The sequence below is a fragment of the Doryrhamphus excisus genome, chromosome 20 (genome assembly GCF_030265055.1).
Source record: "Doryrhamphus excisus isolate RoL2022-K1 chromosome 20, RoL_Dexc_1.0, whole genome shotgun sequence".
NCBI lineage: Eukaryota > Metazoa > Chordata > Actinopteri > Syngnathiformes > Syngnathidae > Doryrhamphus > Doryrhamphus excisus.
Genome location: NC_080485.1, coordinates 4,127,482 through 4,145,591, shown reverse-complemented (window position 1 = coordinate 4,145,591; position 18,110 = coordinate 4,127,482). Strand labels below are relative to the sequence as shown.

At 39.8% G+C, this 18,110-nt stretch overlaps 2 protein-coding genes across 4 annotated transcripts; one reads left to right on the top strand and one right to left on the bottom strand.

The window, feature by feature from the left end:
• Positions 1-537: 537 nt before the first annotated feature.
• Positions 538-8,570, bottom strand: LOC131108018 (inhibitor of nuclear factor kappa-B kinase subunit alpha-like). 3 transcript variants are annotated; one of them, XM_058058650.1, is made up of 22 exons: positions 8,523-8,570; positions 7,777-7,913; positions 7,597-7,691; positions 7,417-7,534; positions 7,270-7,339; positions 5,990-6,078; positions 5,827-5,916; positions 5,637-5,761; positions 4,691-4,798; positions 4,474-4,609; positions 3,907-4,107; positions 3,626-3,728; positions 3,388-3,511; positions 3,082-3,233; positions 2,943-3,004; positions 2,245-2,354; positions 2,122-2,171; positions 1,789-1,897; positions 1,582-1,729; positions 1,460-1,509; positions 1,275-1,374; positions 538-809 (listed from the first exon to the last, which is right to left on the bottom strand). In XM_058058650.1, exons 2-22 carry the CDS (start codon positions 7,879-7,881, stop codon positions 747-749), a joined length of 2,208 nt encoding a protein of 735 aa, XP_057914633.1. In that variant the 5' UTR covers positions 7,882-7,913; positions 8,523-8,570; the 3' UTR covers positions 538-746. The 3 variants fall into 3 exon arrangements, with proteins under 3 accessions (XP_057914633.1, XP_057914632.1, XP_057914631.1); XM_058058649.1 differs by lacking the exon at positions 8,523-8,570 and adding an exon at positions 8,148-8,475 and having other exon boundaries at positions 7,777-7,910; XM_058058648.1 differs by lacking the exon at positions 8,523-8,570 and adding an exon at positions 8,148-8,474.
• A 2,806-nt stretch (positions 8,571-11,376) lies between these two features.
• On the top strand, positions 11,377-16,092 carry LOC131108019 (tissue-type plasminogen activator-like). The gene is made up of 11 exons (XM_058058651.1): positions 11,377-11,459; positions 11,834-11,910; positions 12,010-12,064; positions 12,144-12,294; positions 13,579-13,661; positions 13,744-13,779; positions 13,861-14,041; positions 14,120-14,265; positions 14,345-14,485; positions 14,673-14,821; positions 15,514-16,092. Exons 2-11 carry the CDS (start codon positions 11,860-11,862, stop codon positions 15,706-15,708), a joined length of 1,188 nt encoding a protein of 395 aa, XP_057914634.1. The 5' UTR covers positions 11,377-11,459; positions 11,834-11,859; the 3' UTR covers positions 15,709-16,092.
• The last annotated feature ends 2,018 nt before the right edge of the window (positions 16,093-18,110 follow it).

Genomic DNA, 18,110 nt, shown 5'->3' with positions numbered 1-18,110 from the left:
ACTAACGAGCTAACGAGAATCGGTCGAGATTTTTTGGTAAGGCATGTTTATTTATAAAACACAACTCATACACAAGGTAATTAAAAAAATACAAAGTTCATATTACACGATTGCACTGTAATGTTAAAGTGTTTATTAAATATACAAACCTTTGGCTTACCCGTCACATCTATATAGGAATATAAAACTAAACTCTTTCTATGAACACTTTAACAGTGGACGTTACACACAAAATAATTTAAACAGACTAAATTAGAAAGGATTCTGATAAAATTCAGTTTGAACGGCACTACTCGCCACCAGTCAATAGATGCAGACATTCACACTCACATTCACACTTCTGGTCAATTTAGTGTTTTCATAGGCTCCAGCATCCCCGCAAGCCTCGTGAGGATAAGCGGAAGAAAATGAATGAATGAATTAATTTAAGATGCATGTTTTGGGAATGTTCCAATGGAGATTGTAACCCGGATCTCCAGCCTGTTATCTAACTAGTATGCCCACCCTATAAACAAAGTCCACAAATTGATTCAATAATAATAAGCAAGAACAAACACATTTTTATTGTTCTTGGCAATCCTCTTCAGAACTTCACCAGTAAAATAAATAAGTGACAGCTGGAAAACCCTTCAAAATGTACTATGAATGTTACAACCTAAAGGCTTACATTATTGTGGATCACACATTGTATTGTACATGTTTCCATTACATAATCTTACATAAGATGATCAAAGATATATATTTTTTTACTGTGTCTTTGACACTTTTGAGACTTTTTGGTTGTGTCGAGTCCAACTCCAGTCTTGTTCCTGGAGAGAGAACAAAGACATCCAAATATATAATCACAAGACAGAACATTAGTTACAGAAAACACGCTCTAAAATATTACAATATTGAGGAGGTTGTTGTTTTTAAATGATTGATGCTGAAAATCCCTTCAATAGCTATTTATTGACACATAGCTGAAGGGTTACTGATTGCTTAAACTCAGTGCCCAAATGAAATAAAAAGACTTGGTGAAAGGAATGTCAGTGAGAAAAATATGCCACCTGCTGGCGGAAATGTACAAACTTCATGAAACATGCATTTCCATGATTGCTCCACTATTTTGTGCCGTTTCAACACATTTTACTCCAGAAAAGAGTTTGTGGTCTGATCTGAATACTCCTCATATATACATAAACATAGGATAACAAATGCTGATGATTGTAACCCTATAATATGGCAAGCATTGATAAGAAATGGCTGAGTGTACATATACAAATATACATTACCATAATACTATGCTCCCTCTCATCACTGGCATCCTGCAGCAGAGACGTAAGCTGACTTAAATAACGGTGATTGTCGTCCAGTAGTTGATGAACAGTTTCACTGCACAAGAAAAGGGGCCTTTTACTGCTACAAAGGTAACAACACTCGACATGTTCGTAGAGTTTCTTTTGTATAACACAATCACCTGTCACTGTTGGGATGCATAAAACTTGGTGATGAAGAGTTACCCTGGGACTTAAGACACAAGGACACATGGTATTGTATGGATTATAAACACATTATCTACAGCATTTGCTTAATACTCACACAAGCAATCTTAAGAAGGTACCAGAACTCCTTCTGCCGCTTGGTTTGCATCTGCATTACGGCCGACTCTGCCATCTTTATGTTCTCTACTGCCCTCTCCAACTTTGGAAAGAGGTCAACGATGCGTCGCTTGCACACCAGAATTGTACTGGAGAGTGAGATGTGAATCAGTCTTGGATCACTTTGCATTATTATTGGACAAATTACCTAAGGTGAGTGTACAAATCTTTCAGGACTCTGTCTTGGTTCTGAAACATTTGGAGTATGGCTTTCACCATGCCTGAGCTGTCACTGTAACCATGTGGCGGGTCAGGGCCTGCACAGAGGAAAAAATGCAAATTTAACTGTGTGAATGGTTGTTTGTCTTTTGTTATGTGCGCTGTGATTGGCTGGCCACCAGTCCAGGGTGTACCCCGTCTCTTGCCCGGAGACAGCTGGGATAGGCTCCATCATGCCCACGACCCTCGTGAGGATAAGCGGTAAAGAAAATGGATGGATGTCTCGCTGTTAATATCAATACAAGCGGAGATTGGCACTAACTTTTGCACTTGGCTTTTAGTTGCTTGTAGAGTTCGATTGCTTTTCCCTCACTGTGGAGACACATTAAGAAATGTACTGAATATATTATTGAATTTATTGTTACATTGTTACAAAAATACCAACAGTTGTTCCATTAAGTCCCCTTGTCGTCTCAAAAATGGACTCCGCTGCAATTCCACAATTTCAGAATGTAGAGAAATGATTTCTTCATCCAGATATCCCACATCAGCAACCTGCATAGGAGAAAACACACCTTATATGAAGTTTGAAATAATATGTATGGTACTATATTTCAGCAACCTTCCTTCCTTAAAGATGGTGGGATGCTCTGGATTGGTGTATACGGTATTTGAGGCAAATGGTGGTCACAGCAGATACTGACTGGTTTTCAGACTCCTCTCGACCACCCCCAAAACAGTTAAACTGCACATTTTGGAGTGCCTAACGGCACACCTGTACAATAATATCATGCTGTCTCATCAGCATGCCACACCAGGGAGGTGGCTACATTATGTGTGTCCACTAATGCAGATTTAGACAATATTTGAGAAAGATAGGCCCTTTGTGTACATAGAAAAAGTTTTTGATCTTTTCAGTTCAGCTCATGAAAAGTGGGAGCACAAACAAACATATTTTTGTTTACTGTATTATGCTACTTACTTGTGTTGCCAACTGTTTGGACAATAATCTGTTGAGTCATTTTCAGTGGACAGTAAATCTATAGTGCTAGTATAATTTCAATAGTATCGGGAAGAAATATGTGAGGGGTGTAATCACTTTTGTTCTATATTGTTTGTCTGCAATTCTGCTTTCTGTCCTACCTTTGTAAACCCCTCAGCTTTTGCTTCATTTTCATGCCAGGTCCTCAGCATCTTTTCTGAAGCTTCACAACAACAGATTGTCCTTCAGTCCATTTGCATGCATGCATGTAATGCAATAGGATGATAAGAACCAACTCACAGATGCCTGTGTCTTTCTGCTTGTTGTACTGCTCCAGGTCGTGCTGGATGCTGGTTTTGAAGAAAGCCAGTTTGGCTTGCAGCTGCTGTGACTGGGAGAAGAGCAGGTTCTTGTAGCGCGTTAAGTTGGTGTTGTAACGCAGCAGACTGAGGCTACCCAGACACAAAGACAGGGAAATAATATTAAGTAGGACTGGGTAGAGTTCACTCTTTTTAGGAGGTGAAACAAAGTAGCATACAATTCCTTATGTTTTTCAAAAAAGCTCATCTGGAGCACCTAAAGCAAAACAACTAGTGTTTCACTTACATAGCAGCCCTCTGTCCCTGGTACAGGCGTGTGTAGTCCTCTTTGAGTCCACAAATGTAGCTGACTGCTTCCCCCCATACTTTTCTCAATGCAGCCAGTGGCAGCTGTGTCTTGGTCTCCCTGACTATGAAAACAAATTGCCATCATTTTTAAATAACTCATTGTAAACCAACTCATGTGAATGAAAGAGTAAGGCAATAACATGATTTGCATCCCATTATGATGTAAAATATCTCACCTATGAAGTTGACACTGTCTGGCAGTGGTCTGGCGGTCAGGGGTCCTGTGTACTTGGACAAGCTCTTATCAAACAGAAAGACTATGAAGGTGTCCCAGCCCCTCTGAGCGAAAGGAACATCAAAAGATATACAGTAGTTTATAAAAAAATATATCATATCATAATACGGTCACATACTGAGATTTCTACCAATTAGATGACGATAACGGTGACGGACAACAATGCTCAAACATTCATGTGTTATATCGTATTTGATGCCAATTTCCTCATGCGTCACATACCAATCCATCCGGCAGACAGTGTGCAGGAGGTCTGCGTGGGTCGAGGGAGATTCCAGTCTCCAACAGCAGTTCCTGATTAAGTGGGGAGATGTGCGTCTGTGTATGCGTCTCCAGACGAAGCTGCAATGAGTGTAAGCTCTCATCTGCGTCCAGAACCAAAGAGTGCAGCTCGGCTGACGTCATGTCCAACACATGGATCACCTTGGAAAACACAGATTTGTTTTTCACTTAATGCCTGTTTTATGTAGTCACTCAGCAGACATTTCATTAATTCATTAGTACTGCAAAATCTTTCGAGCAATATCAGCAAAAATCTAGCCTAATAACAAATTATTAGAAAGCGCTGTCAGTGTGATGTAGGGCTGTTCTACTTTACAACACTGTCAGTGACAACCAAAACAATAAACATAAATAAGACCTATCTGACATTGTCAACAAAAAAATAGCATTATTATAATTCATTCATTCCCAAAGACAGCTGGGATCGGCGCCAGCACCCCCGCGACCCTCGTGAGGATAAGCGGTAGAAAATGAATGAATGAATGAATGAATAGTGTTACTACTGACCTTCATATTTATAATATTCTGGAGAGTGCTGTAGCAGCGTGCCTTATTCGTCACAGAATCCAACCCTCCACCGCGTGCGACAGGGTCCCACAGTAACAACATCTGCAGCAAGTTCTCAACTGGCTCGAGCAACGGCCTTAACTCAAACATATACAAACGTGCAAAATGAGATACATAAATATATGGCATACATAAATCTATTTTTGTCTATAACTACCTGCTGAGATTGTTGGGATAAGGAAGATGTGTTGAGAATGTAACTTCTCCATTCATGTCCTCCACTGCCATGATGTCCTTGGCACCTTTATTCTTCACTTTGCTTGTCCTGCAAAAAATGCAAACTTGAAATATTGGAAATATTCACATTCAAGTTTATTGCATTTGCAACCAGGCTTCATGTACCACTAACAGAGCCAAATTAATGCACTTTTGTTGAAGCTTTTCAAAGGATCTTGAAACTACAATATATAAAATACCTTTACGATTATTATTATTATTTATAATTCCATGCTCATTCAAAGGTACAGGTTTTATGAAAACTTTGTTACGCCTGAAATTATTAATCACTTAAGCTCCAGATTCGGCCAGGGTATGAATACTTTTGGGCTAAACTGTACAACTCCAAATTCGACTAAACAATAGAAGCGCAGTTGCTTGAATTTTGTACAGATAGGCTGCTTGACCCCTGCCAGCTGCACCTTGCATCACTTAGAGGACACACACTGACACGAGCTGGAAATAGAAGTTGACACAACACCACACCACTCATACATGTAGGGGCGTGTTCCCACCCCTGCAAGTGTGGAACAAAAAGAATATAGAGCAGTTACGTCCTTAGTTCGGGGCTTCTTCTTCTCATTTCTTAAAATGTTGGGACAGGTGACCGAGCGCTGAGCTTTGTTATATCTTTACCTAGAAGACTGAAAACGAAAACATTGCAGTCCGTTTTGTCCCTCTCTCTCTACACACAGGAACAAGAGCATGGTCGTTCCATCTGCAGTGAGTGGGCGCTCTGCATTGCAGGCATGCCCATTATAAAGAATAAACCACATCAATATTAAGATGGGTAGCCACTCACTACGCACTGCCCATAATAGGTTGTTTCAATGCAATTAAATATGTTTTCTTAACTGTAATGCACATACTATAAGGCATGGACTCACCACTGTACAGGCTGCATGTGGTGTAAAAAGGGGCGGAAGCCACTTGTGCATTCAAAGATGACTATTCCAAAACTCCAATAGTCCACAGTTACAGTGTATGGTTTACTCTCAAACAGCTCTGGAGCCTGAAACACAAAGCAAAACACTTAGGTCGGGGAAACAGACAAGACATTGGCATTCACACACTTACAAGGTACTGGAGCGTTCCAACAAACGACGTACAGACACTGCCTTGGTCGAGGTCTTTGGCATAACCGAGATCTATGATTTTATGAACAATCTGAAGGAGAATATTAAATACGATTGAATGTGCACTAGAAAAAGTAGCATCGGATACTGTGCAGGCGGTTCACCTTGCCATTGATCTCCTGTAGCACTATATTCTCTGGCTTTAGGTCTCTGTGGATGATCTTATTTTCATGAAGATACTGGATTCCACAACCTGTTAAGAATTACATAGATCAGTAGGACTTTTCAAAAAATGTAAAACAGGAGAGGAAAAACAGGGACGTGCAGTCAGGGGAGGCAGGTGATGCCCTGTTCATTGAAGTGTATTAATTTACTAAAAAATTAATTTACTTTAAAATTAATTCATTCATTTTCTACCGCTTATCCTCACAAGGGTCGCAGGGCTGCTGGAGGCAAGAGGCAGGGTACATATAGACAAACAACCATTCACACTCACATTCATACCTATGGACAATTTGGAGTAGCCAATTAAATGTGGGAGGAAACCGGAGTACCCGGAGAAAACCCACACATGCACGGGGAGAACATGCAAACTCCACACAGAGATGGCCGAGGGTGGAATCGAACACTGGTCTCCTAGCTGCAAGGCCTGCACGGTAACCACACAAAAGAGTCCTTTGAAAACGAATCAATTAGTTTTCAAAGGAACCTCCATCCAGTCTAGCGACACGTGAAATTTGGGCATGTTAAATTGTCATCATGTACACGCTTGGCTTGCAATGCCATTCCAGAAAGTTGATAAATGTCCAATTTTTGATCGCTGTCGCCCAGACAAGGACCAATCAGTGGGAGTTTCACTGAACATCTAATGAGCTATGCAGTCCTCTCTCACAGGTAAACAAGTAAGAAAAGATAATACGTACTATGACCTTTTTGCAGAGCTTTATGCAGTATAGAGAGCGGTATAAGCAAAAGAGCAGCAGCATGAGAACTTGTTGCCGCCAGAGTAAACATATCAGGTAAGTTTACATTAATTGACACAGACATTTATGCAAGTTCATCTTGGACACTAGCAAGATTTCGTACTAGCAAAACGAATCAAACACAAACACTGGCCGCTTTTTCTCCTGTGAATTATTTTGATAGCCCAAAATTCCCTCCAAATCTGACAGCCAATCAAATTTGCTCTGAACATGAGCGCATCACTCACTGGCGTTATTGCTATCGTCAATGCAATCGTCGCTTCCTGTGTGTGGAGCGTATTATACAGAATGTCCAGGCTCACCAGATGGTGTGCAGACTTTTACAACAAAGTATCAGTACATTTCCTGGAGAAGGAATGTACTTCACATACAGCTAAAAGGTAAGACCACAAGTGTTTTTCAGTTAATACAAACAAATAAATGCCATGAACCTCACTGCACGTCCCTAAGGAAAACCATACCAATGTCACTGAGAAGAGCGAGGACTTCACTTTCCTTCAGCCCACAGCAATTTTCTGGTTTACTCAGAACCTAAGGAGATTGTATGGAGATGTATGTAATGACAACTCAATATATAAATCCTAATACAACACAGAACCGTTCAATACTTTGCGTAGGTCTCCTCTGGAACAGTACTCCATGGCCAGCATAGGAAGGTCATTCAAAGCAATTGAACTCAATTCTACTGGAACTTCGCTGGCCTGGACAACGTTGACATGGTTTAACCTGAAACATATATAAATATGCCACCATTAAAATCAACACACACAGCACACATCCCCACTCACTTCCTCATGATCTGGATCTCTCTGCTCCAGCGTTCCTTATTCTTGGAACTCAGATCGAGGCGGCAGATTTTAACTGCTAACTTCTCTCCAGACTCCTACTCCAAAGACACATGTGAATAATAATAAAGTTATGACACAGTAATTGCAAGGTCCTCATGTGCATACAATGTGAGCGCATACAAGATGCTGATAGAGGTAGACGTGGCCAAAGCCTCCCATCCCAAGCCTCTCCTTCATCTCCCATGGTCCACACTGCTGGTTTTGTTTGAAGGACGCCCGTTCCATGATCACTCATGTGGACACTTCTGGACAACCTGCTGGAGAAAAATATGTCTTTATTTGACAGCTACTGTCATTTACAGTTAGACGTTCAGATCTTTTTTTTAGTAAGTACGGTGGGTTTGTGTGTTAGCACACTTATTTCTTAAATGAGAATGTTTTACGTTTAGCCTTGTAGAATTATTCTACATGTCTTGGTACAGATGCAGCCCATGTTGACTTTATGGGCTAAGTATAACTGCACTGCATCTAAAATTTGTTGTCAATCTTACCTGTTATCGACAGTGTCAGTGTCGGGGTGTCATGGCCCAATATTGTAAGTCAGCGCATTTTAGCCATCCAAGTTAGCAAAGTGTGTTGTTGTCGGTCCTTTTTCTCAATATTGGAGCTCAACATTAAACCCATGTAACTGTGAGCCTTCAATGTCTGCCGCGTGTCTCATAAGTGAGGTTGTAGCTCTGTCTTTATTGCTGTTTTGCTTGAATAGATCCAAAAGAGACTTGAGAAAACTACGTGAAAGTAATAGCGAACCTTGCGAGTATCTACGCATGCGCGAAAGGTCAACGTTTAAAGGAAACGCGGAAGAAAGTTATAGTATGTGTCCTCACTGTAATAGTAGAATTGTCAAAGGAATGAAAAATATTTACCGACTTAATTTGATTAATCTTAATCCCAGCCTGCCTTATGAATCTTCTTAGTGGCCATGGTATGGTCATACATGGTCTGTAGAGGGCACCATATACCCGGCTTCAAAGAGATTGCCTGATTGGAGTCATTTGCATCAATCATCATTCACCAAAATGTGTCGCTTGTGCGTCATAACACATATTGCTTCTGAAATAGTAGACTGTTTTCGAAATAACGTAAAAGTGATCCCATAGGATCGAAGGCAATGCCGAAACAATTATTTGGCATTTGGAATCACTGCGAACGCGCCCTATGACGTAAGCGCAATGACGTTTTTTAGCCGGTAGGGGACGTTTTTTCATTTCTGGGGATTGGTATCCATACACAAGAAACATAAATATCACACTAGAGTACATTGTAGCTGCACAAAATGTACCATTGATTCGTACAGATATATCTGTTACTTCTCCACTATTTTTTTATTCCATGTTTGCACAAGGGAGCTGCTCTCAATGTCATCTGTGTAGTGACAATAAAGGCATTCTATTCTATTCTATTCTATTCTATTCTATTCTATTCTATAATAATAATAATAATAATAATAATAATAATTTATAATAATAATAATAATAATAACAATTATTATTATTATTATTATTATTATTATTATTATTATAAATTATTATTATTATTATTATTATTATTATTATTATATAATATAATAATAATAATAATAATGATAATTATTATTATTATTATTACTATATTATTATAATAATTTATTATAATTATTTATTTATTAATTATTATTATTATTATTATTATTATTATTATTGTTATTATTATTATTGTTGTTATTATTATTACATTATCATATTATTATTTATATTCTATTCATTCCAATAGTACCTCTCTATCAGCAGCACTGCTTGCCACCAACCTGTGCCCCCGAGGACTAACCAACTTTGAACATAGTCTACAGCAATGGCGTCTTGCAACCCAGTCAATTTTTGCCTAGGGCCTCAACAGACACTAGGACGTCTGCATGTTATATTTGCAGTTTGCATTATAGTGCAGTCAGAGATACTTCTGTTATGTTTCATAAGCACTATCTGGAACATTCAATATTTTTTCAAAGCTATGTATATTTACACTGTTATGTAAAGAAAATGATATAACGTGTTACTGAAATGTTATACTATGTAATGAAAAGAGTACATTTTATATATTTTCATTAAATCAAGTTTTTTATTAATAAATCAAAGTTTTTTTTATTAATGTCAAACAATTGAGGTTATTGTACTTCATTTTGTTACATTGTTACATTTTGTTCATTTGGTTGCTACTATTTGCAGGGCATTCAGTCAATATGACCTCTCTCATGTTATATTCAGTATTACTTTTGTCATATTATATTTTGTCTGTTATGCAATACAGTGAATGAATATTATTTTATGTCATGAAAACACCATATTTTGTTATGAAAATGTATGGTTTGTCACAAAAAACCTGACATTTCATCACACAGCACTACATTTTGTCATCAAAATGCTATATTATTTTAAAGCAACTGGGGTTACGTCCGTCATAATCATTATTTAAAATGAATAATAATGTTAAAATAACCCCAAAATGCTACTACTTGCAGGACATTCCCTTTTCATTCATTCATTCCCTTTTCTCCTACCAAATCTTTCTTGTCAGTTGTAGTGTATTGTATCAAGCACTTAAAATAATATGACTAATTGGAGTGAAACAACTGAAGATATTAATATTACTTCAACTTAGTCAATTAGAGGATGTGTTAGTTCATGTTTGTTTTGAGTTGTTTCCTTCCTCTTAACTGCATTTATGTCATTCCTCTTAGTCCTCGAGACACAACATGTGTGGCTATTGTGATCAGGAAAGAGGAAACGTGACTAACCAAGGCATCATGGACAAGTATGAGGTAGTGGTATTGGAGGGGGATTTCATACTCAAAACCCCCCTTATTTGGCACAGGCATACGAAGTAATGTTGTTTTGTTTTGAGAAGAAGCCGCTTGCATCAATACATACAGTGTAGAAGTCATAGTCAATGCATAGCTTCTCTACATAGTGTCTCCACCCATTCTTTTTCTATGCCGCTTAGCCTCATAAGGGTCGCGGGGGTATGCTGGAGCCTATCCCAGCTGACTCTGTGGCCAACATGCTAATCACTGGACAAATTCTACAATAAAAAATACAGCATACAGCGTGCGTTTAAATCAGCACCCTGCATTTCTTACATTTGTTTCATTGGCTATGAGGAAGCGTCATGCTAACTCAACAGCGCCTCTGCTGGTTGCAGCCAAGTAGTGCAGTCAACATGCGATTCGACAATCGATAAATCAGTTAATTGATTATTATGCCATCTGTACTTTACTAAAGCAAGGTTTTAGAAGGTTTTTGCATATTATTAACACATTAGTCAACATTTTTTTCATTTTGACCCCGTTCTCAGGCTCTGTGGATGTTTTCTTGCCATAATAAACCTCTGAATAAAATATTGTCTGTGTAAATTGCTTAACTCACCAGTATAACATTTGAATGTTGTGGAATGTATACGTTATGAAATCATGTAGATCTTGACTTGACTTGAATCCTTGTGTTGTGACAAAAGTGAAATGACATGAATGTGTTCATCTTCGCATACATCATGCTTGTCTGTTTTCATACCAATTTTGGATATACTTCTTCTACTCTGACTTTGAGAGGAGGCGATGATGTCACAGGACATGACTATTTTTCATGTAAAGCAGAATATAAAGCTTCAGCAGTTTTGCGTGTGAAACTCCTCCTCCCAGCTTCTGCATGTTTAAATGGGAGGCGAAGCAGAAAGAGGTCAGAAACACAAGAAGACACGTGGAGGAAAAGCACCACCTCAGTTGGAAAACTAACCTCCATCTGGATTTCTGGACACTTTATCGCAGCAGAAAGGTATGCCTGTTTCACAAAAATAACAAGTGTTTATTAGAGTGTTTATTATATTTTCATGAAAGAAAGAGAGCGAAAGTACAGTGCTGTCAATGCACTCATTGTTATCACATTGATACTGTGTTCTGTTATATTTTGAAACAATATTGAAAAAAATAAACAATTCCTCACTGATACTGCACAGTCAGCTTAGATATAGATTTTATGGTTCCTCTGCAAATACGCACATGCATTTTATCACCTTGTCTTTATCACCTTTTTCTAATACTGGTGTGTGTCTGTCCTGTTATGTCCCTGCAGATAATCTCACTCTAAGGGCATGTGGTCATTCAGTGTTGATGTGTTGATATGTTTCTATTCTCTATTCCTGTCTGTAGACAAAATCCCAAAAGCAGAAGTTAAAATGAACTTGTTAGTCATCTTCTGCATCTTTGCAGCAATCAGTATTGAAGTTGTAAGTAAACTACAGAAGCAACATTTCATGTCAATCTTGGCAATTAGTACACATTTAAAAAAATAACACTGTACATATGTGGCACATACTTTTTTTCAGGCTTTTTCAAAGAATCAGTCTAAAAAGACACTGCGCCATATGCATTCTAATCAAGGTGAGCTCATTTCTCATTTTTGTATCTATTTGTTGTAAGTGTACATTATTTGTTATTGTTTTCCTCTTTTGGATTAAAGATAACCCCTCAGAGGAGTGTCAGTCTGGGGATGGCAGCCATTACAGGGGAATTATTTCCAGAACAAAGACTGGAGCCCACTGTCTTAATTGGAAGAGGTTCAAAAACCCCTGGGGGACATCCGTTGGACTCGGAAATCATAGATACTGCAGGTACGCTTCAATTCAGCTTGTACAAAACTTATATACTATATATTAGGCCTGACACATAGTTCGGTGCTGCTCTACTTCTAATTTGTTTGTTTAAAGGGGACCTATTATGCTCTTTCCACTTTTCAGACATATAAATGTAGTTAGAATGTTGTATTCTCGTGTTAAACGATGCCAAATTTCCAGATAATGAGGGTTGCACATTTGGAAGTGAGCCCTGAAAGAAGTTTGGGATGGCTCATAGCGCTCGGTTCCAGAGGGCATTGCAAAACTGTTCCTTTGTGATGTCACGGAGGAGCGGGCTTCCTTATGGACGTGGCTGTAGGCCAGATACACTCTCCGCCCTCCCTCAAGCTCTGCTTCTCTGTTTGCATTGCTAGCAATGTTTCGTAAGGGAAAGCCACATTTCTTTCCAATTCCTAAAGACACGAGTGGTTGGAGTTCCTGATTCCCTACCAGCGAAAGAAATCCATATTAATCTGTCAACACTGGACTGCTTTCTGAACATTTGCTGGTATGCAGCTGGACTAGCCAACAAACTCAACTGAAGCCTGACGCCTTTCCAACGGGAAACACATATGGCTTCATGTTAAAAGCGGACATTTTAAATTGATAAATCACCCTTCATTATAAACTTTTATACGGTTTATCAACTCCTCTAACTCCTATAAAGTCCTATAAAGTTTGTGGGAAGCATGAAATCCAAAGAAATACAACTGAATAGGTGCAGATTCTGGAAGAACTAGAAAGCTTTCTGTTCTGGTTACAGTGTGTAGCTGCTCTGAAAGAGTCCACAACTCAATACAAAGGACCAAAAAATTTGCATAACAGGTCGGCTTTAACACCCATGATTTTGAGGTTAGGGTTTGGTCGATGGGTGTCCGAAAAAGTCGAAGAAAAAGCTCTACCTTTGTACTGCTCTCTCATGAGGTACACCGAGTTGTTGCATGGCATGCCTTTCCTGTCATGTGACATAGTCTATTACTGGCATTTGTTGAAAACAACAGAAAGTAAAATACAGGCCCAGCATGAATCCTCGGAGGCTTGCTGTGGTCTTGCCGGATGTCATGTGTAAACCTCACTCTACCTGACACCTTCAAGGTCAGAGGTCAGGTTTTTAGCTCATTGCCTAGCACGGCTCCACTTAACTCTCAATCAGTGGGGATTTGTGGATGCAGGTTTAAGCCTGGCCAAAGTGTGTTACACATGCATGGTGACAGTTTCAACAGCAACATTTGACTTACAAGCACAATGTGACTGTGTCCTGTGAATTCACTTCCATTCTAGGAACCCTGACCACAGCTTGATGCCTTGGTGTCGTGTCAGAAGAGGGAAGAGAGTCGTGAGAGAATTCTGTGACATTCCTAAATGTAAGACCTGAGATTTACCAACCCAAAGTATTATTCCTTTTTTTAAAAGGGCTTTTCTAATGATTTCATTCTGCCATCCAAGGTTCCCCACCAGTGAAACCAGCTGCTGTGGATACAGGTAGTCAAGTTGTCCACATCTTTGTCTTTGTCACCATACCATCTTCTGATGACTCTGAGTCTCTTCTCCCTGTTCTTGCAGAACTGACGTGTGGAGAGATGCCTCAGCAGATGATGTATAGAATTGTGGGTGGTTCTTTTGTAACCATACAGTCGCAGCCGTGGGTCGCAGCCATTTTTCATCGGCGCTCCAAATTTATTTGTGGCGGCTCGCTGATTGCGCCATGCTGGGTGCTGACAGCTGCACACTGCTTCCCCAATGGGTGCGTCCTAAGACACAGCAACACTCTATTTAATCATTTCCTCTTCTGCACTGGGTATTTATGTGTGTTTTGGTTCAGTCCAGGGACCAACATTCAACGTCTGTCAGTGTTCCTGGGGAAGAGTGCCATCAATGAAACAGATGACGTCAACGAGCAGAAGTTCACCGTGGAAAAAATTATTCTCCATCAAGCGTACAATACCACCACCTATGACAATGACATAGGTGTGCACAGATCTACTATTACAACTGACCCCCCCTTTTGCCACATGTCTGTGTGAAAGCATTTTTTGTTTATTTCCAGCTCTGTTGAAAATTAAAAGCAGTGATGGTGGATGTGCCATACAAACAAAATCTACACGGACGGTTTGTCTTCCTCCACCTAATACTCAACTTCCCGTTGGCTTTCAATGCATCACCGCTGGCTTTGGGAAGGAAAGATCCGGTACGTCCAATGTAATGGCCAATCTGTACTATATGGACCAAGCAATTGGGAATAGGAATGGAATATTTTCCCTATGCTTGAACAAAACTTGTTGAAGGCTCGGTGCTAAATATTCCATCCCTAACACCATATCGTGTGCACATATGCTGTCTGCCATTTGTTGTATTTTAATACGTGTTGTGTGCAGGAGGCTGGGAGTATTCAGCGTATTTGAAACAGGCCAGTGTGAACCTTCTCTCCCAGTCTGACTGTAAAAAAGATCCCGTGTACGACAGTCTGATCACTGACAACATGTTATGTGCCGCGGGACCCAACTGGAGCACCGATGCCTGCGAGGTGAGCAGATATGTCTTTTTCCAAGATGCAATGATGGTATCGCTAGAGTCTTACTACGACCATACCGTAAAGGATTGCTCCAGTGAAGTGGTTTCGTAATTGTTTTCCATCAAGCCCCTCCGGGGAACAGATTTTTTTTTTACAGAGAAAAAAAATGCAAATGATTCACACGGACGTGCATATTTATAGACTTTTCAAAACGTGTTAAAAGTGTAGACATTGGTCACTCTCGTCAGATGATGATGGTGATTATTATTTATATGCATTTATCTTCAGTTTGTCTTTGCGGTACAGCCTTGTCTTTCATTGAGCCCTTAAAAATGTTTACCTGAAAGTATTTTGTGCTTATTTACTTATATACTATGCGGTACATTCAGCTGTCTAATTAGTTGTTGTATGTTGGATGGAGGCGTTTTTTTACATTAGCACTACTTGAGAATCATCGATTGTGTAGTCACTGAAGAGATACTGGAAGGGGATGTAGCTCAGTGGTAGAGTGCATGCTTTGCATGTATGAGGCCCCGGGTTCAATCCATGGCATCTTATCTCATTTCTGAGATAATGAATGTTTTCAAAGTGACATGCAAGAAAATCGTCTTGAGTTAGTCTTTGGATTATAAATATCTACTGTATATGAATATTACTTTGTGTGCTAAACCCTGACAGACATGCTTGTCAATTCATCCTCACAGGGGGACTCTGGTGGTCCACTAGTATGTGAAGCATCTGGTCGGATGTTTCTTTTTGGTGTGGTGAGCTGGGGCATTGGCTGCGCTCAGCAGAACAAGCCAGGGGTTTACACTGCGCTCACCAAATACAACAAATGGATTGCTGAGGGAACGGATCTTCCAAAATATACAGAAGGTGTCATGTACCCCCAAAAATGAAAAATGTCAATTGTTATAATATCATTGTTGTTTTATGTTGTAATATATTTTGAAAAGGAATATTTGGCAACAGAGGTGAAAACTCTGCTTGCGTTCAAAGCGTGTATACATATGTCGCCATGTTGGTTTCAGTGTGCGCAGAGTGGCAGCTGATGGGCATTACTGGATATGGACAGAGAATATTTACTGTCATATTTCTTTAGGAATATTTTTGGTTACGTTTATTTATTATGTTAGATGTAAAATAGCTTGATATGCTGTTGAAGTAGATTCCTTTTGTAAGATATTTAATTTTTTATGTAATTTAATGGAAGCATTTTGTATTTTGCATAGAAGCTTTGTCTCTAATATTTTTGTAATAAATTCAAGTGCTGAAATTTCCAAGGAGTTTGTATAAGTGTGTAAGAAGTGCATGCAAAAACAGTGGAATGAGTTAACGAGAGAGGAAATAATTACACTCGACTGTACACAGTACAGTGAAGTAAAATTCACACTGGAGGGCAGTATTGTGTGTAATACAAACTATGATCGCTTGTAGAAATATCCAAACCAAAACATTAATACTCAACTCACTTACATCATACAGTATGTATCTTTTGCGTATTTATCAATGAATGAAAAGGAGCAAATGATAACAATGTTAAGTGTTTGCATTCCATACATTTTCTTGCTATATGCAGCGGAATCCTCAAGGCTGATCACAATTTGTGACATATACTTAAACATCTTAATCTTCTCTTTTAATAATTTTTCCTATTATACACTTATTTGAAGTCCGTCCATCCATCTTCTATGCTGCTTATCCTCATTACACCCTGGACTGCTCGCTAACCAATAGCAGGGCACATAGAGACAAACAACCATTCACACTCTCATTCATACACATGCAAACTCCTCACGGACATGCCCAAACAGAGATTCCAACGTTGGTCTTCCTGATGTCCTGACTGTGTGGCCAACATGCTAACCACATGAAAACAACATAGCCAAGTCACAGTGAGAGTGCAGTCTTGAATGGATGACTTTTGAATCAAGTTGGGGAGTGAGTCAATATTTCTGATGTCGATATAATGCGTTCCAGAGTTGGGGAGCAAAGCGGCTGAAAGCTCTGCTGATGAGGTGAACAGAGGAGGAGGATTTGAGGGAGCGAACTGGGGTGGCAATGTGGAGGAGGCCAGTCAGGTACGGAGGGCTGAGGTTGTGTAGGGTCCTCAAGGTATGTAAAAGGAGTATTCTCTGCTGAACCGGCAGCCAATGAAGTTGCTTTAGGATGGGGGTGATGTGATGACATGAAGAAGTTCTGGTTAAAATGCGAGCAACAGAGTCCTGGACCAGTTGGAGTTTATGGAGTGACTTCTGCGGGAGACCAAAAAGGAGTGAATTGCAATAGTGCAATGATGTGCATGATGTGACCAGGCAATGGACCAGAATGGAGGCAGCATGAATAGTCAGGGAAGGGCGAAGACTATTGATATTGCAGAGGTGAAAGTAAGCAGAACACCTGAGGGGAAGGGGAGGCGGAGGAACTGTCAATGGTAAGGTTGAAACTGTTGACTTTGAGTATTGGTCATCCGTATTAAAAGAAATTCAGTTTTGTCACTGTTAAGTTTGAGGAAGTTTGTGGTGAACCAGGATTTGATTTCAGACAGACAAGGGACGAGGGAGTATGGTGTTTGGTTTAGTGGAGATAGAGCTGGGTGTCATAGGCAAAGCAGTGAAACTGGATATTGAACCTTCTGAAGTTATTGCCAGGGGGAGGAGGTAAATAATGAAAAGGGCCCCCAGGACAGAGCCCTGAGGCACACCTGTAGTGACTGGCAAGAGATTGGACTTGAAGCACTTGAGCTGAGTGATTGAAGTAAACAAATTGAATTTGAATTTATGTCACACTTTTTCTCTCACTGGTACTCTTCTGTAGTAATTATGAAAAGCGCTGGAAAATGCACGAAATGCTGGAGCCTATCCTAGAGAGGCTCGGTGAGAAGATGAGTCCCCAGAGAAAACCCTCGCATGCACGGGGAGAACATGCAAACTCCACACAGAGATGGCTAAGGGTGGAATAGAACTACGGTCTCCTAGCTGTGAGGCCTGCGTGCTAACCACTCGTCCGCCGTGCAGCCTCACACAAAACCCAAAGAAAAAGAAAAAAACACTTTTAATGTTAACACTTAAGACAATTAGCTAGCCGCAAGATTTTTTTAACTTCAATTTTTATTGGGAATGTTAGTTAAACCAGGGTTCAATTCCACCCTCGGCCATCTCTGTGTGGAATTAGCATTTTCTCCCCGTACATTGCAGGGTTTCCTCCCAAAACATGCTAGGTTAATTGGCGACTCCAAATTGTCCATAGGTATGAATGTGAGTGTGAATGGTTGTTTGTCTATATGTGCCCTTTGATTGGC